Below are 20743 nucleotides of genomic sequence, written 5' to 3' on the forward strand. Positions count from 1 at the left end.
GAGGGCTCAGAACTCATCAGTCATACAGTGAAGCCTGTTCTCTCACCCAGCACCTGTTAGAATTTATCCGAAAGAGAGAGACAGACAGACAGAGAGGGAGGGAGGGAGGGAGGATCAGGCAACTGTACAAAGGGGTTTGAACAAAAATGGTCATAGCACTGGTATTTGTAAGAAAGAGAAACTGGACACTGCTGACATGTCCTTCCTCTACATACTGGACAAATAGATTCTAGCATAACCATCCTGGTGGACTTTAAAAGTGATAGTGAAAAAATAAAGTGATGATGGAAGATCTTTATTATTTGACAGGAAAACTACTAAATGTAAATCCTGTAAATGAGGGGATAGGAAATCAGATTGCAAAACAGAATGTACAGTACAACCCCAAGTTGAAATCCCTCCCCCCAGAACTCCCCCCCCAACACTCACACGCACACGCATACGCATACGCGCGCGTGCACGCACGCGGGCGCGCAGTCCGCCCCTCCACCAGCTCCCTCGTGACTAACTGCATTGGCCAGGGGCTGGTTCATGGGGGAGGGGACTGCGACTATATTGGGAAGGGGATGAGATCACCCAAAGACTGGCTGATTTAGAACTGGGTAACTTTTTCCACCCTTGTGGCTCTCAGCGTCTTTTGTGCTGGATCATAAACCGTGGCGCCAGCCTACAGGGTGGAGGGGGACCGTGTTCCCCGTCCCGAGGGGCGGAGCGGTGGCCGAAGCTGGATACGGCACAGGTGGTGGGCTGAAGTTGCGATAAAATGGCAGAATGGGTCTAGGGGTCCATGAGGCCCAGCTGGGACCCTACAAGAGCTTTGCTCCCAGCAGATCTGAGTGTCCTGTCACTCCACAGGGACCTTTGTGGGCGGAAAGTGCATTTTGTGGGTGCAGGAATATCCTAGAGGGTGGAATATCCCTTGTGGTGAGCTGAGCTGCGTCCCCTTAGGCCCAGCTCTAATGCCCTGTTATGTCTTGAGATTCCTACTTGCCAGTCTGGCCTTCCCCTGAGAGGACTCTCCCCGTTTCTCGACAAACCCAGGGAAAACCCTCGTGCGGGTAGTTGTGGAGGGGAGAGGCCTGGACTGGGAAGGGGATTGGGGTCCAGTTCCAGCTCAATAAATAAATGAGTTCAGTTCAGCTCCCACCTGGACCTCAATGCCCACCCGACTCCCTCAAACCCGTTCTCCTTCACGGAAACATCCCAGTAAGTCTTAACCCTCTGAGCCTCTGCCCAGGCAGCTGTCCCAAACTGGCTACACTTCCCCACTCCAGCTGCCTGGGTCACTTCCACCCATGAGCTGGGTCAGGTGCCATCTGTCCCCCAGGTCAGTGTCCATCGTATTGGCTTGTCCGTGTTCATCGGGGGTGACCCCGAGGTCAGGGGTTGGCTCCATGGAAAATGCTAAGACATGTTGGATGAAGGAAAGGGAGGACCCCAGGAAGGGGTGGGGGGTCAGGAGAGGACCAATTGTGTGCCCAGCACTGTTCTGTGTCAGGGCTCCAAGGGGGACCTCAGAACCTCAGGTCCCTCACACTCCAGAGCAAACAGCAAGAGAATACAGTGTGGGACACCCTGATCTGGGCTTTGCAGGCGAGGAGCAGGAAGTGGGCAGAACTGGAATGAGCCAGAGCATCCCCTCCTTAGCCTGAGCCCTGGGCAGCGGGGCCAGAAATGGAATTCTCCAGCCGGATGGAGTTGTTCCTGGAAAATCCCCACTGGCCCTTCCAGAAATGTGCTTTTGTGCCTGACTCTGGTTCCTTCAGATTGGCGGGGAAGGGGCGTTTTGGTGGCGGAGCTACACAGGCAAGCCCCTTGTCTCCTCTGGATTCTTCTTTGTTTTTTTTTTTTAGCCGCACCACATAGCTTGTGGGATCTTAGTTCCCCCACCAGGGATCGAACTCATGCCCCCTGCAGTAGAAGTGCGGAGTCCTAACCACCGGACTGCCAGGGAAGTCCCATCTCTGGATTCTAGGACAGCTGAAGTGGAGATTCATGCATTTATTGAGCACCATCTGTCAGCTTCACAGGGTTCTCTCAACCACCCTGAGAAGCAGGGATCAAGGTCCCCATCATTTGACAAGGAAGCCGATGCCGGGAGATACCAAGTGGCTTGCTCAAGGTCACGTGGCCGAGTCAGAATTCTATCTAAGCCCACCTAGGGTCGGCCTGCTTGTGGCTCCAGTCCCGCCGCCCCATTCAGGATTCCCAAAATGGCAGGGACGGCCTGCAGGCTGAGGATGCCACTTCCAGCTCAGTCCCACTTGACCGAGCCTGGGCTGGCCCTGTGCCTGCCACCCTCAGAATAACCTTGGTGGTTCTGGGCATGGATCACTGACCATCACCTGGGATCTATTTTTGTCCTTCGGGTAACAAGGAAGTCTCACCTTGTACAGTAACCCCTTGGGGTGAGGGTAAAACGTATGACTCCCCAGTCCCAGCTGACCTTGCTGACCTGCTGGGAACTGACCCCAGTGGGGAAGGCGGAGGCCTGGCTCAGCCACGCTCCCTTTCTTGCCCTGCCCAGCCACGTTCCAGAATCCGGCTCCCTACCCCCATCCCTTCTTCCTGGCAGCCCACACCCTCCCCCAACCCCGACAAAGACTAGGAAACTGACAAATGGATCATTTGTCCTCATGAGCCATTGCTTAATCTTATGCACCTGACCGGCCAGAAAATTCTTTCTCGCATCTATCTGCGGAAGCAAGCCCCGTTTCCTTAGGCGTTGGCCAGAGAGTTCTAGAATCCAGGCGCGGGAGCCATCTGGGAAGCCGGCTCCTAAACTCAGCTTTCAGATTCTGGAGCCCTGGAATCCTGTGGGGCAGTGGTTGATGACATTTGAGGAGATGACAGAAGCTGTGGGCATACCATAGACACTCTGGAAGGTCAAGTATAGTCTTAGAGGTCATGGACCCCAAAGGCTATTTATAGAGGGGTGATCCCTGGGAGTGGGGCCCAGAGATGCAGAGAGAGGTACCCCAGCAGACTTAGGGGCTCCTTTCTGCTGAAATCAAGTGTGTGGAGGGGGGAGGAGTTTTGTGACCTGAACTCAGTGACATAAGATAAATGCACAGAAAAAAGACTAGAAGGAAACCTGATAAAAATGTTACGGTAACAACAAAACCAAGAATGACTGTAGCTGTGATGACAATACTAATCCTAGCTATTCCCATTTTTTGAGGGCCAATTATGTGTCAGCCCCTGTGCTAAGTTAGGGCTTTGCTTGTGTTATCTCAGTTAATCCCTACAACGTGCTCTTCCCTCGGGGGCCGTGGCCAGTGGCCTATGGGGTGAGCGCCATAAATGAGGATGGTTTTTGCCAGGTCTGCAGCTTCCCTGGAGGTGGACTACGGAGCCCTCAGGCCCAATACACAGGGGATGCTGTGTTCTCCTTGCCAGCAGCGCTGGGCCTGAGAGGGCATGGCTGGCCCCCTCGGGGATGCCTTCGGGGAGCCAGCCAGACCCACTGAGCTGACCCCAGCCCTCACTTGGCCCTACTCTTTCAGGCGTTGGGGCTCAAAATAGCGGCCGCTCGAGAGCTGACAAAGGGCGGCTAAAAAAAGTCCCCTCAGTCTGGGCTCTGTCGCATACGGCTCGTAGGGACTATTTTGGGGAGAGGGTGCCGACGTGCCAATGGAAAATCCACGGGGCGGGAGTCTCCAAGGTGGGGAACCCACGTGTCTCCCTCTCCCCATCCTGGCCGTGTGCAGAGACACACACGTATTCGCAGCCCTCAGTCCACCTTCCTGACTGTTGGACTTTGTCATCCCTACAACAGCCCCGGAAATGGTAAGGAAACAGAAGTTCAGAGGAAGGGAAGTGACTTACCCAAGGTCACACAGCTAGAAAGCGGGCAGGACAGCGGTCAGCCCGGGACCCTGTGGCTCACAGTACAGTGCTCTCCCTGTAAATGTGGCCCCTGCCTACAGCCTCGCTGGGGAAGCCAACACCTTACCTTCTCGGGCATGGAAAGCTCAGAGGTGGTCCATTCTGGGGTGGACTGGGTAGGAAGCTAAGGATGACTTGAGGGTGTTAATGACCACATGGGAAGAAATTCCACTGGAGACCCCTGGCCAATTCTGGTGGGAGCTTGCCTAGCTGTAGGGGAGACAGCTGAGCTGGCGCAGGGCCTTGTTCCGAGTGAGCCCATCCCCCCACCCTGTCCCTGTGACTGCCTCACCCGCCCTGCCCAGGCTCCCAGAGCCTGGCAGCCCCTGCCAAGTTTCCAGGGAACGTGTCCGATAAGGGACTGGTGCTCATGACTCGCTCCCACCTAGCCACTATCTCTGACCCCGCTGCCACCACCAAGTGGGTAAGAATAGCAACAGCCCTGCTGAGTGGGCATGTACACAGGGACAGCACAGCGACAGCTTCAGGCAGGCAGCTCCGGCCCGCAGATCGAGGATAAGTCTCCAGGTCCCTCTTCCCATCAGACTCATTCGCCACCTCCCACCCTTTGTCCTTGAGTCCCACCACACCTTATGATAAAGCACCAAGCCTCATCCTCTTCCCCTGCTGCCTCAGTGGAAGGGACATGGAGGAGAGCACACTGCCCTGTGGATCCCGGCCTGGGGTCTGAGCCCTGCCCTCCACTGACGAGCTGTGTGACCTGGAGCCGGACACTGTCCCTGTCTGGGCCGATAAGCAGGGTAAGGTAGCACAGCAGCCCCCTGAAGCATGGAAAATGGCCAGCAAGCCCTCTCCACATGCTAGGGGCCCTTGTGGTCCTGGTACCTGCTGCCTGGCGTCTCCTGAGTGCCCATGTGAACTCTGACCCTTTGACTTCCCGGTCAGTGGGGATGTGGATGGGGTAAGGGTATGGGAGCCCCTGGGATATGGCACATGTTGTGGCTGAGTCCCCTCTGTGAGTCTCCCTGTGACACTCCTGTGTGTGCTCCACTGCGTCACATGGGTGTGCAAGGGTGGCTGCATCACTGAGGGAAGAGGCTGTTGTCATGGAACCCAGGATGAGCGTCACCACGCTATCTGAAGCAGGGAGATCTAAGGAGGCTTGCATCCAAGTTCCTGAGTCACTGTGACACCTGGGGTAATTAAGGGAGATGAGGCTGAGTTCTGCAGTCCCCAGATCAGTGGCCCCTGAAGCTCTCACAGCCTGACTCACTGCATGGCTCAGACTGGACCCAGCTCCTCCCCCAGCCTCCTCACCCCTCGCAGCACGCTTGCTCTCCTCATCTTCCCTGTTCTCGTCTCCTTGACCCTCAAGCCTACCTCCTGCCTGCCCCGCCATGTCCCCCACTGACCCAAGGAGTCCCAGGGGGAAGGGGCCAGGTATGCTAGGGAGGGGGAAGAAGGAAGGGGCTGGGATGGGTTCCTCGCATGCTTACACCACGCAGACTAGTGTTTAACGCACACTTACACACCCATAGACACATGCGTGTGCACACACGCACACCTGATGGAGTGACAGGGCTGCCATGGTGTCTCCAGGCTCAGTCTCTTAGCACTAGCTCTCAGGTAGGCCCCCAAAACCCCTCAACCCTTTGGGTCCTCACATGTCCCTGAGGCCCCCTCATTAGAGACACATTACCCCGCAGCAGCAGGACGTCTGGAGGTGAGATCAGAGGCAGAACTCCTGACCTGAGGCCCCAGCTAGAGTCTTAGGATGGGTATTGGTGGATGTGAGTGGGGTGGGGGGTCTCTGAGGTCCCAAGACTGTTTCTTCCTTCGTGAGCAAGGGCTGGACTGACCTCTGGGCCTCTTGCTTCAAGAGCCGTAATCTCTGGAGCTGGAAAAAGTTTAAAAATATCCTCATGTTTACATTCTTTCCAAGCCCGCCTCCCAGTCCTCAGTGCTGGGTCCCTTTGATCTGGCCCTGTGCCTCTGGAAGGAGCCTGGGAGAGGGAGACCATGAGCTCCCCACCGGGGGAGCCTCCAGACCAGTCTGAACCCCATGAGAACCCGCAGCGTCACCCAGAGAGAGCCTTGGAGCTGGCAAGGAGCCAAGGCTGGAGGCAGATGTCTTTCCAGGGCCGTGTGAGAGCTGGAGTTGGGGCCCCTCTCCACACTCCGCCCCGCAAAAGCCTGGGCCCATGGGGCCTATGGGGAGTGTGTGAGAGTCTGTGGCTATAGGCATCTGAGGTAAGTCCTCCCCACACTCCATGGACCAGGGAAAGCCATGTTGATTGAGCTCCTGCTGTGTGCCCGGCATTGTGCTACACATTTTGGGGGGATTATCTCGCGTAGTCCTCTCAACAACTCCATCTGAGCCAGGCCCATTTTATCAACAAGTAAACCGAGGCTCAGAGAGGTAACGAGACTCACCTGGGAACACACAGCAAGGATGAGGCAGAGCATGACTCACGTGTTCTTCCGCCCACACTGAGCCACCAGTCATCCCCCACTTTGCCCTCGCAGGGTCCAGGCCCCGCTGCCTGCAGAGTAAGGCCCGCTCACTAGCGTGAATCTGCACAAGCACTTGCTGACCTACCACCAAGCCCACAAACAAGCACCAGCTTCTTGTTTCTCTCCCTGGGAGACCCGGGAGAGGCCACGCCCCTCTATGACCCTCACTTTACTCTATAGAAGGGGCTGAGGATTGCAGGAGAGGCTTATGTCCACAAATGCTCAGGAAAACTGGGTATTGTGGACCCTGTTGTCAGCCCCACAAGCAGAAAGTATTTTGAGGCCTGGAGGCTTAAGAAAGGAACCCTCAAATTGGGGCAGATGCCTTAATATGCCCTGGTATCCTGTCATCCATCCTTTCCTTGGCCGGGGTTCCACCTACCTGCTTACCAACCCATACATCCATCCACTTACCACCCCACCCCCCACCTATCCATCCATCTACCCATCTACCCAGCCATCATCCACCAACCCACCTATCAGCCTATCTATCTATCCAGAACAAGGACCCAGAAAGCAGGGGTTCCAGGGTTCCAGCTCAGGTGCTGCATCCCACTGGCTGGATGAACTTGGGAAGGTCTCCCCACCTCTTTGTGATTTACTTTTCCAACTTGATTAGAAGTTGCTGGCCTGGGTGATCTCTAAGGCTCTTCTGGGGGATCTCATGGGAGCAGAGCCCAGCTGAAGGCTGTGGACACTGCTGGAGAGGTAAGATAAACCTTGACCAGACAGTCTCACCTTGTGCCCTGCTTCTAAGACTCCCAGCTGCAGCCCTTAATCTCCCTGAACTTCAAGATCCCTCACTGGAAAATGGGGCCAATAAGCCTGCCCTCGTAGATTGACGGAAAGATTAGATGAGATCTGCTTTCGAAGAACTTTGCACCCTGAAGACTTCTGAGTGGGTACAGGCCAAGCAGAGGATCCTAGGAGAGGGGCAGGAAGCTCTGCTTGGACCACAGTAGTCAGCAGAGCCTCCCGTGGAGGATGGGGGTGTGGGTGGGGAGAGGGGACCTGGGCCCAGAGTGGCTGGGATCAGCCTCAGGGTCTCTCCCTGGGCTGGGGATCCAGGCTGAGTTTCCCACGCTCCCCCAGGCCAGCCAGGATGCCTGCCCCATCTCTCTTGGCTGGGCTTGGCCTCCATCCCACAGAATCTGCCAGGAGTGAAGAGATTATCTCCTAAAAATAGGGCCTGGGCCCCAATGAGGTTGTTTTTCTCCCTTCCCCGTGATTTACCATCATCAGCTCAGGGTGCCTGGGACAACAAGTCCCACCCCGGCTCCCCAGAGACCGTTGGGATGAAGGCGTGGGGGATCAGCATGTGTCTGGGGTCAGTCAAGGGTCAGGGATTAGAGGTCAGTCTGGAGATGTGGTCAGGGCTTAGCACCAGGGCCATGGCTTAATCTTTGGCCAGGGGAAGGGGTTCACCTGAGGCAGAGGCAGGGTGAGCCACGAGGGTTCCTATTCCACCCCAGTGGTGTCCATCTGAATAATTCCCCCTTCTCTTTTTGCAGACTCCCCATGCACTCACCAGCCTGTGTGTAAAACCCAAAGGTGCCTTGGGGCCAGCATGGGGACAGAGACTGATCCCCAGCCTCACCTCTCCTGTTCCAGCCCCATGGGGCCCTGAGGATTCCTACCCAGGCCCTCAGGATTCCTACCCAGACCCCTCCTGAGACTGAGGGACCTCTGCCCACCCCTGTGTGCAGGTGACGCATATACAGGGACACGAGTATGCTCACACATGAGTACAGGACATGGACTCACAAGGTGCACCCCCCAGAGCAAAGACGATATCCAGGCAAACACAGAAATAACACTCTCAGGGACACCCTCCTCAACCATCACCTGGACAGTTAACCCATGCAGGGCCTGCAGCCAGTGTTCTCCGAATGCCCACAGAAATGACCCACCTTGCTCTAGCCTCAGGATCTCACCAAGAGCCCATATGATGCCCCTGTGTCTTTCCCCGCAGGGGACCCCAGGCTCATCCCTCAAGCCCCCACACCCTTTCTGTGCAGCCGGAGATGGGGAAGGGGTGAAAGGGCAGGTGGACATGGATAATGCACACACGCACATGGACACCTGGACATGGGCCCACAGTCCTCTAGGACCCACGCCCAGTTCTCCGAGGCTTTATTATTGGACAAACGTGAGCCATATGAAGTGCTCCCACGGGCAGCCCGTTTAGTCAGTGCGCAGGCTCTGCAGATAAGTCTGGTGATGTTGCCTCCCCCCTAGGGCAGGTGAAGGGGCTTCTGCCCTGTCCTGGCCCTCGTGGATCTGGAGTGCTGAGCCATCTCCCAGTGGATTCAGATGGAGCCAGAGGCCAAGTTCCCAGCAGGGGCTGCCTGGGCCATTTAAACCGCCGCCTTCAGGGGCACACTGTCTACTGGCTGATCTAGGTCCTTCTTCCTCGCCAGGGTCAAGTGGGTGAAGATGAGGATGAGGAAGATGCCTGAGGGGCCGGAGAGGGATAGATCAGCCCTCCGAAAGGGCCATAGGACTTGTCTATCACTAGGGACTCCTTGCTGTTGGTATTGATTTAATAAGGCAGCAAAGTTTCCTAGACAGCATCCCCAAGGCTGGGCTGGGTATGACTCTGTGGTTCCGGCGCCTGAAGGAGCCTGACTGCTTGGCCTGCTCAGCCCTCACCAGGGCCAGAACACCCCAGCCTCCAAGGTCCCTTTCTCTGGGGAACAGTTTGGGTGGGGATCATCTGGGAGCCAGTGAGTTGTTCCCACGGACCTCTGAGAGAAAGGCACACTGTAGCAATGTGCTAGAACCAGCAAAGAAAACCAGCCAGGAGAAAAAATTAAGGGGCTAAAGAAACAAAGGGGATAGAGAGGGAGGCTTGGACTGAAAGAGTTAGGCTGGAAAGAGCTGGGCTCTGCCACTCCCTGGCTGTGTAACTTCAGACAAATCACTTAACCTCTCTGAGCATCAGTGACCTCATCTGGAAAATGGGGAAATGCCAGCACCACAGGGTTGTAGGGAGGATTCAACGCAATAATCCTATGCTTGGCATAAGGCCTGATACACAGTTAATGCGTAGCGGTAACAGTAGATGCTGTTATCAATGAGGATGAGCTTGACTATGATAACAGGAGGCAACAGCATAATGACTAGGAGAGTTGGGGGGCTCCTTCTCCATCCCTGTGGGGACACCATGGGATGGGGCACTGTTTATCTGGAGGCTGTGGCTCCAGCCACCGTTGCCCTCCCCCACACAGGAGCCCAACCTCCGTTACCTATTGCTATCAGCGTGCCCACGAGGATGCCCACCGCTGACAGCTTCGTGGGCATGCCCTTCATGCGGCCCACCTTGCGCATGCACTGCCCCTCCACGTTGCAGCGACACACGATCACTGGGGGGAGGCAGGGGAGGAAGGTAGGGGCAGTGGAGGCGGGCTCCCCAGCTCCTCAGAGCCCTCAGCCCAGCCCAGCTGGCCAGTATGTGGGTTTTGGTGCATATGCTGTGTTCATGCTTGTGTCAGGGGGATGCAAGCTCCTCTGTGCACGTGCCTGTGTGCACTGCAGTCTGTGCGCCCAGCCACACATATGCAGGTGTGCACAGGCATATGCTGTCCTTATGAGCCCGTAGACGTATTGCCCAGCTCCTCCCCCTGCATCTCAGGGGTTCCCTCAGGAACCACAGGCCCCTGACCTTGGCTGCACCCCAGCCCGGCCTCACCTCGGACCTGGATCTGCCACACCCGGTCATGGTGGCTGACAACTATGGGGACTACATGTTCGCGTGGCTCCACCCAATGCAGGCCCAGGGTGAGGTAGGCATGGGACCCTGTTGGGACCATAAGCAGCGATCAGAGTCACTAGCCCGCTCCCCAAGGCCCAGCCCCACGGCATCTCACTTCCAAGCGCCACCCACTCCCCACCTTGGCCACAGCCTCCCTGCTTCCCCCACTACACACCATTGAGAGCCCGGAGGCGCCAATCCCGCTGCGCCGTGGGGTTGGGACCAAGGGCAAAGCTGTAGGGACCGTGTCCGCCGGCCAGGTCAGGGTCCCCTCTGGGTCCACCGACAACCACGCCACGGTCCTGGCGGGGTGTGCAGAGGTGTCGGGAGGGCTCAGGAGCCCCAGTTGGGGTTGGGGCAGAAGGGGCCTTCAGGAAGTGGATCACGAGGGTCGCAGAGGTGCTCAGCGTTGGCTCATCTGCAGAGGAGGTAGTGCTGACCTGGCCTGGGCCCTTCTGGGGGTGGGGTGAATTCAGAGTCCCTGGCCTGGTCCCCTTCCCCACAGCCCATCAGTCTCACCCTGTGAGTCCCCTTCCACGCCCCCTCCCTCCCCTCGACCCCCTCCTCTCCATCCCCTCTCTCTTCCTCACAATGCACTTCACCCCCTTCACTGTCTAAACAGCTGCCAGGCCTTTCTGTGCCCTTCAGGATGCCACGCTGGTTCTCACTGTCCCCCCACCCCACCCTGGCCCCTGGTGCCAGGGCCCAACAATATGGAAATGCCCTGACTATAGATGAGCTCACCCCTGTCACAGGACAGCCCAGCTCAGAGCTGAAACCTGCCTTCCTGACGGACCTGCCCTTGGGCCATCTCTTCATCCTGTCAAAATGGCATTCAGAGTCCTCCCCACCTGGCCTCAGCGTCCCATCCAGGCTCACTTCCTGGCACGCCTGCCCCAGGAGAGCCACTGGCCCTCCCTCCCCACCCCCCAGTCCCACTCCCTCTGCTCCCAGCCTGTGTCTGAAGCTGACACCCTGAGAGGCCCTCCGGGGCTGAGGTTGGGGGGTGGCAGGTGTCTGGAGGGAAGGGTGGTCTGAGAGGGGAGGCAGAGGCCAGGCCTTCTCAGAGAAGTATACTGGCCGCAGCCCCTTGCCCATCCCTCCTGCCTGGAGCAGAGCGGCTGTCAGCAAGGGTGCTGGGGAGGAAGCTTCGCCCTGCCTGTCTGTCTTAGGTTTTCTCACCTTCCCAGAGGCCCCCACCACAGCCTGGCCATACCTGCATCCTGGGCCTCCACAAGCACTGTGTACATGTCCCCAGGCTGTGCACCCTGCAGGGCCCGGGCTATGTGCACCTCCCCGGAGACCTCCTCTATGCAGAGCCAGCCCTCTGAGTCATTGACCAGGGAGAACCTGAGGGTCAAAGAAGATGGGGCAGGGAGGCAGGGACCACATATGACGTCTTGACCAGAGACCTTCTGGGTCATGTGATCTGCCCAAGTTCCACATGCCCTTTGTGACTTGAGGGCAGCAGCAGTGCCCGTGATCTCGCTCCAGCTTAAGGGACTCGTTGGGGGGCAGGGCTTAAACCACAGATACTGTGGCTGAGGGAGGGACTCTCAGAGCCTGGGGGGCCTGACTCATGTCCACTATTCCCAGGTCAGCCCACAAAGGGGCCGCCGGATAGAGCCAGAGCCTGGGAACAGCACCCAGTGCTGCGGTCTGGGTAGGCGGCTGGAAGAGGGCCTGGTCCAGGACAGTATGGGGAAGCATCATCTGAGCCCTCACGGGGTCCAAACACCCCTCTCCATCCAGCCCTGATCCCCACCAGGAGTCACAACCTTCACATTAACCATGGTTTGAGGAACACTGCAGGCTGTAGATAATGAGAGTTCCCTCTCAGGCCCTGGGATCATCCCGAGGAAGCAGGGGTGGTCCAGCCCAGCTAAGGGGCTGGTCTTCCGGCTCACCTGAGGGGATTGCTCATGGGGTCTGAGGGCCGGATGGTCAGCAGGAGGGAGCCAGCGGGGGTGCTGACTGGGACACTGGCCTCGTAGCTCTCCTGGTCCAACTGAGGGGGTGGCGTCACCCTTTCCACCAGCACAGTCACGGTGACTGTGGCTCCAGGGCCTGGGTCTGGCCCCACCGGCTCTGCCACGCTCCGCACCACCACCACCAACTTGTGACTTGGAGCTGCCTCGTAGCTGAGGTTCTGGAACCAGTGGGGCCCGGGTCACTGTGTGGGCCACGGCTTGGCACCCTGTGCATGAACGTGTGTGTGTGTGCGCCACTCCCCCACCCCTAGCCCCTTACCTTGAGGAGTCGCAGCTGGACACGACCAGAGTCTGGCTCCCAATCCAGGCCGAAGGTTCCCTCCACATCCCCTGCCTCAATGGCAAAGTCCATGAGGCGGAAGGCAGGCTCAAGGTCGGCGTCAGTGGCCATGAGTGTGGTCACCAGAGTCCCAGGCTCTGTGTCCTCAGGGAGGCTTAGGGGCTCAATCTGGAGAGATGGGGAGGGGCTGTGAGCCCCTCCGTTAGCACCTTCTCAAGGTGTCCTCCCCTGTTCCTGCTTACCTGGGAAGTGGTGAACTCAGGGGCATGGTCATTGATGTCCGTGATCGTGACTGCAATCTCACAGGTGCTGCTGAGGCCTGAGGCAGGGGAGGGCATGTTGGGGAGACCAGGGTGGGAACAGAGGGGTCAGGGAACCCTGGTCACCTTCAGGGCACTTACCGCCCTCTGCTCCTCCCAGGTCAATGACCAGCACCTGAAGCAAGATGTTCTGGCCAGCTTGGAGGGGGGCAGCCCCCAGTGTCACACTGCCCGAGGTGGAGTCCAGCTCGAAAGCTCTCCCCTCTGCCCCCTCCTCGGGCTCAGGGCTCAGCAACCGATACACAACGTGGGAATTGGGGGAACCGGGGGCATCCGCATCCTCTGCCGAAAGCTTAGCCACCTTGGTGCCTGCAAAGACATCACCCACATGGATGGGACCACAACCAGACCTCGAGGCCTTACCTCACCACTCTTCTTTGTGTGTGTGTGTGTGTGTGTGTGTGTGTGTGTGTGTGTGTGTGTGTGTTGGGGGTGAGACATTGATATAGGGACCTGAGGCTGGTCCCATCCCAGAGGAGAGCAAGATGGGATAGCTCACAGGGACTTCACCCCTCCCCCACCCCCTGACAAGGCTCATAGCCCACCTGGGGGGCTGAGCTCAGGAATGCTGATTGCGGGGCCTCGTGGGGGGCAGACAGGCATGTTGTCATTCTCATCCATCACCACCACATGCAGCTCCAGAGGTTCGGCCGGGTAGTCCTCACCGCGGGTATTCTGAGCCCGCACCCGGAGCAGGTACTATAGCGGGCAGTGGAGGGCTTCAGATGAAGACCAGAGGCAGCTCCAGCCTGGCCTGGGTCTGGGTTCCCTTCTGGTGGCCAGCTCCAGCTCTTCTGCCTCAGTGCCTGTGGGGGATGTGACACCCCCGGAAGCCCACTGGACGGGGACCAAGCACCCCTCAGCCTGTCCTCCTGGCTTCCCCCTCACCTCACCTCAGCCTGGGCTTCTCGGTCCAGCTCCCTGGTCACGTAGAGTTTCCCCTCCTTGTCCACATCAAAGGGTCCAAGGGGCTGGCTCTCCAGGTGATAATGTACATCCCCCCCACTCCAATGAACCTGGGAGGGGGACACAGAATGAGGGCCCCCAGGACGAGGGGCAGGAATAGCCTGTGTCAGCCCTTATGTTCCAACTGTTCCTGGGTAGGGAGCCTGGGCCCCAACTGTTTTGTGACCCCAGGCAAGTTGCTGCCCTCTCTGGGGTCCAGGTAGGGTCCTTTTCTTTCAGGGCACTTGTGACAACTCCACGGTGACCTTGCCCTGGTCCAAGCCTGGATCTTGCCCAAAGTGCCTGAATGACCAGGTTGTTTTGTTCTCTGCCCTCTCAGGCTGGGCCTGACCCCAGGGCATTCCTCGAGGAGCCTGAGACATTCCTGGCCTGGGTGACAATCCCCATGGCAGCAAGGAGGTGACAGCTGTTCTGCTGAGGAAGCCTGGGATCAGCTCAGGAGGTCAGAGCACAGAGCCACGCCTGCCAGAGGATAGCAGGTGAGGAGCTAAGGGCCTGGTCCCAGGGCCTGATACGCTCACTCCGTCTTGAGAACTGATGGGGACAGTGGAGGGAGGAGCATAGGTAGGGGAGGAACAGGGGGTCAAGTTGAGCCCCAGACCCACCCCCCCAAATCTCCACGAGACTCAGGCCCAGCTACACCATCCATGGGGTTATTTCAGCTGCTAACAGCCACTTACTCACCTGGGCAATGTGGTGTGGGTACGGAACTTGGAGATTCTCTGCCAGGTGGACAGGATCTAGGGGCACCCAGGTGTTTTCTACTATGGAGACATCTACGGTGGCTGTGGCCTGGTGGCCCGAGGCCTGGTCACCCATGTCCTTGACCCGTACCAACAGCTGGTATGGCCCCTCCAGAGCCTGATCTAGGCTGGTGCTCCCTAGAAGGGGCAGGGTGGTCAGCTGAGCAGGGGGCCAGTACATCCTGGTACCAAACACAAAGCCAAGCATATGTCAGGTGTTCAGGATACTCTCTTGGCCAATGGATGAGAGGGCCCTTTAGTACCATTGTGAGCATCCGACCAGGACTTGACGGTTTGCAAAATCACTTCCACATCTGTCCACACAATGAGTGGTTGATAGATTGGATAGGTGGATGACCAGGATGGGGGGCGGTAAACGGGTGGATAGGTAGATGAGTGAATGACCGGTTGGATAAATGGACAGTTGACTAGGTGGATGGATGGGGGTTTGAGAGGGTAGAAAGATGGGGATTTGGGCATGTGGATGGACGGTTGGATAGATGGACTGTATGTATGTTTGTGTGGTAGATGGATGAATGGGTGGCTGGCTGAGTGGGTGTGTGATTGGCTTTTCTTTCCTTCCCCGACCTGTGCCTCTGGTCTGAACTCCCAGGTCCAGGTCTCTCCTGCCATCACTCCCAAGGTCTCCCAGCAGTGTCCTGGGCCGTAACCCCTCAGGTCTCTCATATCCTTGTCTCTTAGGCCCAAGTCTGCAGAATGTAGGGTTGAGGCACTTCCATCCACACCATTCCTTAACTCTCCATGCATGGTCCTGCCTCCCCCCATGTTTTTGCCTTGCTGCTCTCTCCAGCTGGAATACTTTTTCCGCCTGCTTTATCTCTCCAGCTCCAACCCATCCTGCAGCTCAGATGCAACCTTCCCCAGCTTTTCCCAACCCTCCCGCCTCTTCACGTCCACTTCAGGCTCACCCTCGGGGCTGAGAGCCAGAGCCCCCAGCTGAGGCTCCAGCTGGAACATATCTGCAGAAGGCTGGGATGGGGCCTGGTTCAGGATGTGGAATCGAAGATCCGAGTTGGCTGTGCCTGGCGCATCCCCGTCCGAAGCCTCAAGGAAGAAGAAGGGGACACCTGGTGTGTGTGGAGAGGGTTCACCATTAGGGGTGAAGGGGTGGGGAGAGTCTCCCAAGCTTCCTTTATCTCTCCCTGGGTCTTCCTTCTGTATTCATCGTCATATCAGGATTCTGAAGGTGAGCCATGGCTCTTCACCCCACTTCATAGATGAGCAAACTGAGGCCAAGAGTAGATGGAACTCACCTGTGGACCCTCAGTGCGGTAGGGAGGGTGCAGGATGAGACAGAGATGGGAGGGGGCAACTTGGACCCTGACTGCCCTGTCCCTATGCCAACTCTATGGCCATCTCTTTACTCTCTGTTCTCCCATCAGTGGCCACCTGACCTTGCTGTGAGCTGGCTGCTTTGGGCACTCACCAGGCCTGGTGCCCTGGCTCAGCTGAACTTTGTAGATGGCCTGGGAGAAATGGGGCACCTGGTCATTCTCATCCTTCACATGCACAAGCACATGCTGCGGGCCCCACAAGACATGTCCATCCTCTGTCTCCAGGGTGACCTGGCAGGGAAGGGTAGTCAGTGCCCCACCTTGCCTTGGTGGCTTTCTCCTACCCCTGGCCCAGTCGTACCTGTAGCTGGTACTCTGCCTGTTCCTCCCGGTCCAGGGCCCTGGTCACCAGCAGGAAGCCAGACTGTGGATCCACAGCAAAGGGGCCCTCAGCTGCCACGCCTGAGTCTCCTGACAGAACAATCTGGCCCTCAGTCTCCTTACGGGGCAGTGGTAGCTGGCGAGGAGAGAACAGAGGTGAAGAGAGTGGGGGCCGGGCCTGGAGGATGCCCCCTCCATCTTATGGCCCCATTTTATATGTGGGGAGACTGAGGCTTAGAGAGTGTTGGCACTTGCCTGAGGTCACAAAGCCAGTAAGGAACAGGGTGGAAATTCAAAGCCAGAGCTCCTTCCTCTGTGCCTGATGCTCTCTATACTCCGTGCCCTACTTTCTAAAGCTTGAAACCCCCCCTCCATCACTTCATCCTTAAACTTAAAGCTCTACTTTCTTCTGGGATTAAAATCTTATTAGTCATTCACGCTATACCACATACTGTCTCAAAAGCAGGGTTGAAAGAAAGCCAGAGCAAGAAAGAGAAAGGAGTGCTGGAGGTAGGGGAAGCAGGACTTGGGGCGAGGGCAGCCCACGCATATCTCAGGCTCACCTTGGTCAAGTACAAAGGGAAATTTCCACCGTAGTTTTCCGGGACATCCACATACACCTCTGCAGGCTGGGCCCCGGGGAAAGCCTGTGGGAGGATTCTCACCACGTCAGCAAGCTGTACCTTCCTGCCGTGGGGGCCGGGACCTGACAGGGAAGGGGAATTCTGCCCCTTCCCTGGGCCTGGCTATACCTTAGCCCATCCACCCCCTGGCCTTTGACCTCCTGACCCCACAACAGGCCTGTAGCCAGCCCTCATCACCATCCCCCAAACACTACCATCCATAGTCAGTGCAACTGGTCCAGGTAGAGTAGCGGGCGAGGGTACCAACCAAAGCTAGGATCTGAGGGTGAGGAGCAGGGCCCAGCTCACCTGGGGGATGAAGAGGCAAAGCAGACACAGCCAGGCAGGAACCATGGTCAGGATGGGCCTGAGGGACATGGCAGTAAGGATCCAGCCCAGATCGGTGGGCAAGAGTGTTCCTCTCTCTAGGAAGTCTTCCTCCCCTCATCCCCCCTCAGCCCCGGGGCCATGGCTTCCCCAGGCCCCATGGGGTACAACGGTCCCTCCTTTTTCAGCTGGACCAGCAACTCTCAGAGCTGCCCCTCCCCCTCCCACCCACTTGGACACTGCCCCCGCCCTTGTCCCCTGCCTGAGCCCACTGCATACACATAGCCAGAGGGCCCTCAGGACGGACTGGCCTCCTCTTCCTCCCCTTTTAAGGGCCTGCCGCTCCCCATTGCCTGCAGGGTAGTGTCCAGCTCCTTGGCCAGGCCCATCAAGACCCCCAGGCCCAGCTGCCCTGCATTTCTTCATTCTTGTGCCCACAAGGGTCTCCATGGGAGTTTCACCTCCAGACCTTTGTCTTCTTCCCCCCATGGCCTCCCCAGCTTGTAGATCCCAAAGTGGTCATTTCCCAGAAGCACCCCAAGTCACAAAAGTTTGAAGCTCGAAAGACCCTGACGACGACTCTGAGGGCCATTTCCTGTGGTCGCCTCACGTTGCCGGCAAGGCCTGAAGGGCAGAGCCTGACCAAGGTCACGGAAGACTTGACCACAGGAGAACTCCTCCTGGAACAGAGGACTCAGGGTTCAGGGTCTACAGGACTGTTCTACCGCCCACTGCCATCCTTCAGCCATGGGGGAGTCCCCGCGGGGCAGGAGCCCTGCCCTCGTCTCAGCATTTTCCAGCACTTAACGCTGAGCTGGGCGCACAGAGCACAGACAGCCACGCCAACCAGTCCCGGGAACTCTTCCCTGGACGACAGGGCAGTGTTTCTCCTTCCCCCACCACCAACACCAGCCTCAGCCCTGCCCACCCTCCACTCCCAGACCCTCACCCGCCGGTGCCTGAGGTTGGCTTCCTTGGTCCAGCCTCCAGGTGAGAGAACTCTTTCTACGGGGAGTGCTGGCCAGGCCGGACCGGGTGGAACAGGGCAGGGCGGACACTTGAGCAGGTAGGCGGGCCAGCCATGCTCGCTCAGGAGTGGAAAACGCCACTGGGCCCACAGCAGCAGGCCTGGCCCTGCCCAGCCCCCCAAGTTACTCATTGACTTTGGAAAGCTGGGGGCTGTTCAGCATCCATGACCGCCGGCCCCAGGGGGTGGGGAGATCATCGACCCGGCGCCTGTCCCACCCCTACACGGCCCAGTGGGTACTTCTCAGCCCTCTGGGTTTGGACCTGACTATCTTTTCCGTGGCTCCAGACTCGCTCCCACTTCTCCCCCCTGTGCACCAGCATCTGCAGCTCTGCCTTGGCCCACTCTGTTCCCTTCGTCTGGAATGCCCTTCCCACCCCTTCATCTGTCTGCTAAGCATTTGCTCCGGCTTCAGTACTCGGCTCAAATATTCCCCTCTCCCGGGAACTCTTCCCTGGACTCCCAGGCTTGTTCAGCGTTCTCCTGTGGGAATATCTGGCCCCCACCCACGCCCCCATGACGAGTGCTATCTCTATCAACACAGAGAGGACACCAGGTTGTCATTGGCTGTCTCTTCCTTCAGACTGGGAAGCCCTCCAGAGCAAGAATCAGGGATCCAGTAATGATCTGGCCCTTGCCCGGCCCTGGCAGCTCCCAGGTGGCTTGTGGAACTAAGATAAGGAGCTAGAGGTGGCACGTGCAGAATAGGGGAGCAGTGCATTACCTGAACTGGATACTTAGGGCTCCACACCACCCACCAGTGGGACCAGGGGGTGGGGTGGGGGGACAGCAGCCTGTGAGATTCCCTGAGCCTCCCTAAGTGCTCACACTAGCCCCTGGACACCGACAGGGCTGGGAAAATGTACTATCTTGTGCCTCTGAGTAGGAGAGAAAAGACTGAGCCAGCTCAGGTGACCTTGAGGGAATTGCAGGGCTGACCAGGGGCCCTGCCCCCAATGAGGGGGCAAATGGGACCCAATGAAACTTAAAAGCTTTTGCAAAGCAAAGGAAACTATAAATGAGACGAAAAGACAACCCTCAGAATGGGAGAAAATATTTGCAAGCGAATAAACAAAGGATTACTCTCCAAAATATATAAACAGCTCATGCAGCTCAATATTAAAAAAACAAACAACCCAATCCAAAAACGGGCAGAAGACCTAACTAGACATTTGTCCAAAGAAGACATACAGATGGCCAAGAGGCACATGAAAAGATGCTCAATATCACTAATTATTAGAGAAATGCAAATCAAAACTACAATGAGGTATCACCTCACACCGGTTAGAATGGGCATCATCAGAAAATCTACAAACAGCAAATGCTGGAGAGGGTGTGGAGAAAAGGGAACCCTCTTGCACTGTTGGTGGGAATGTAAATTGATACAGCCACTATGGAGAACAGTATGGAGGTGCCTTAAAAAACTAAAAATAGAATTACCATATGACCCAGCAATCCCACTACTGGGCATATACCCAGAGAAAACCATAATTCAAAAAAACACATGTACCCCAATGTTCATTGCAGCACTATTTACAATAGCCAGGTCATGGAAACAACCTAAATGCCCATCGACAGACGAACGGATAAAGAAGATGTGGTACATAGATACAATGGAATATTACTCAGCCATAAAAAGGAGCAAAACTGGGTCATTTGTAGAGATGTGGATGGATCTAGAGACTGTCATACAGAGTGAAGTAAGTCAGAAAGAGAAAAACAAATATCATATATTAATGCATATATATGGAATCTAGAAAAATGGTACAGATGAACCCGTTTGCAAGGCAGAAATAGAGACCCAGATGTAGAGAACAAATGTATGGACACCAGTGGGGGAAGCAGGGGTGGGGAAGGTGTTGGGATGAATTGGGAGATTGGGATTGACATATATACACTAATATGTATAAAAATAGATAACTAATAAGAAACTGCTGTATTAAAATAAAAATAAATTTTAAAAAAATGTATGGACCCTGGCCTGGAACCTTCTCAGAAACTGTCCCCAGCCTTGCCCCAGGCTGCTTCTGGTCTCCCAAGGTGGGCAGACATATACCAGTCCCCACTCAGCCACTTCTGCCCGTGTGGCCTCGGGCAAGTGCTTCTGTCCCCTGTCTGCCATTGCTGAATGGGGATGCTCCCTCCTGAAATGATGCGGGCAAACTCCTAGCAGGCACCTATGCCCAGAAGGCTCCTCTTCCCAGGTGTGGGTGGTGGGGAGATGCACACCTCCATTATGCGCAAATGCAAGGACTCTCCTTCCAGGAAAGGAGGGCTCCAGGGACCTGCTCCCACATTAGCCAATGCAGAGCATGGGATGCTCTGCCCTGGCCACGTACAGCGGGGAGAACAGTGAACCCTCCCTGTCCTCCGCCCCCCACTCCCTTCCTAGTAGGCCAACCTCAGCCGGGAGGTGGGGAGACATGTGGACTCAAGTCCGCCTGAGTGCGCCTTGCTCATCCCAGCCTTAACAAACCAGCGGCCTCCTTCTCCAGCCAGGGAGTCTCAGAAGCCTTCCACAGCCACTCCACCTCAGCAGATTTCCAGTCCCTCAGTGGGGAGCAGGGCAGAGACACCCGCCCAGGAGCCGGACCCAGGGTTCTTGTTTGGCCATGACACCTGGGGCAGGACGTGGTCCCTTGGGCAGCCTCCATTTCCCTGACATACAGTGGG

General features: G+C 57.0%; 1 protein-coding gene across 4 annotated transcripts; it reads right to left on the bottom strand.

Moving 5' to 3' along the window:
- Positions 1–8720: 8720 nt before the first annotated feature.
- CDH16 (cadherin 16) lies at positions 8721–17070 on the bottom strand. 4 transcript variants are annotated; one of them, XM_060130944.1, is made up of 18 exons: positions 17026–17070; positions 16657–16740; positions 16074–16229; positions 15865–16003; positions 15347–15505; positions 14359–14555; positions 13602–13724; positions 13254–13407; positions 12790–13017; positions 12631–12707; positions 12368–12556; positions 12025–12266; positions 11338–11467; positions 10729–10731; positions 10293–10419; positions 10055–10162; positions 9612–9728; positions 8721–8818 (listed from the first exon to the last, which is right to left on the bottom strand). In XM_060130944.1, the coding sequence occupies exons 1-18, from the start codon at positions 17068–17070 to the stop codon at positions 8721–8723; spliced, it is 2376 nt and encodes a 791-aa protein (XP_059986927.1). The 4 variants fall into 4 exon arrangements, with proteins under 4 accessions (XP_059986927.1, XP_059986924.1, XP_059986925.1 ...); XM_060130941.1 differs by lacking the exon at positions 10729–10731 and having other exon boundaries at positions 10293–10535; positions 11334–11467; XM_060130942.1 differs by lacking the exon at positions 10729–10731 and having other exon boundaries at positions 10293–10465; positions 11330–11467.
- Between the last annotated feature and the right edge of the window lie 3673 nt (positions 17071–20743).

Source organism: Lagenorhynchus albirostris, chromosome 19, assembly GCF_949774975.1.
Source record: "Lagenorhynchus albirostris chromosome 19, mLagAlb1.1, whole genome shotgun sequence".
Taxonomy (NCBI): Eukaryota; Metazoa; Chordata; class Mammalia; order Artiodactyla; family Delphinidae; genus Lagenorhynchus; species Lagenorhynchus albirostris.

What these genes read in the sequence shown, in the direction of transcription:
- CDH16 (XM_060130941.1), bottom strand. Translation starts at nt 17,070, where the DNA reads ATGGTTCCTGCCTGGCTGTGTCTGCTTTGCCTCTTCATCCCCCAG. An exon ending in AGGCAGAGTACCAGCTACAG is followed by an intron (nt 16,004 to 16,073) that starts GTACGACTGGGC and finishes CTTCCCTGCCAG; the next exon opens with GTCACCCTGGAGACAGAGGA. An exon ending in GGGCACGCTGATAGCAATAG is followed by an intron (nt 8,819 to 9,611) that starts GTAACGGAGGTT and finishes CCGGCCCCTCAG; the next exon opens with GCATCTTCCTCATCCTCATC.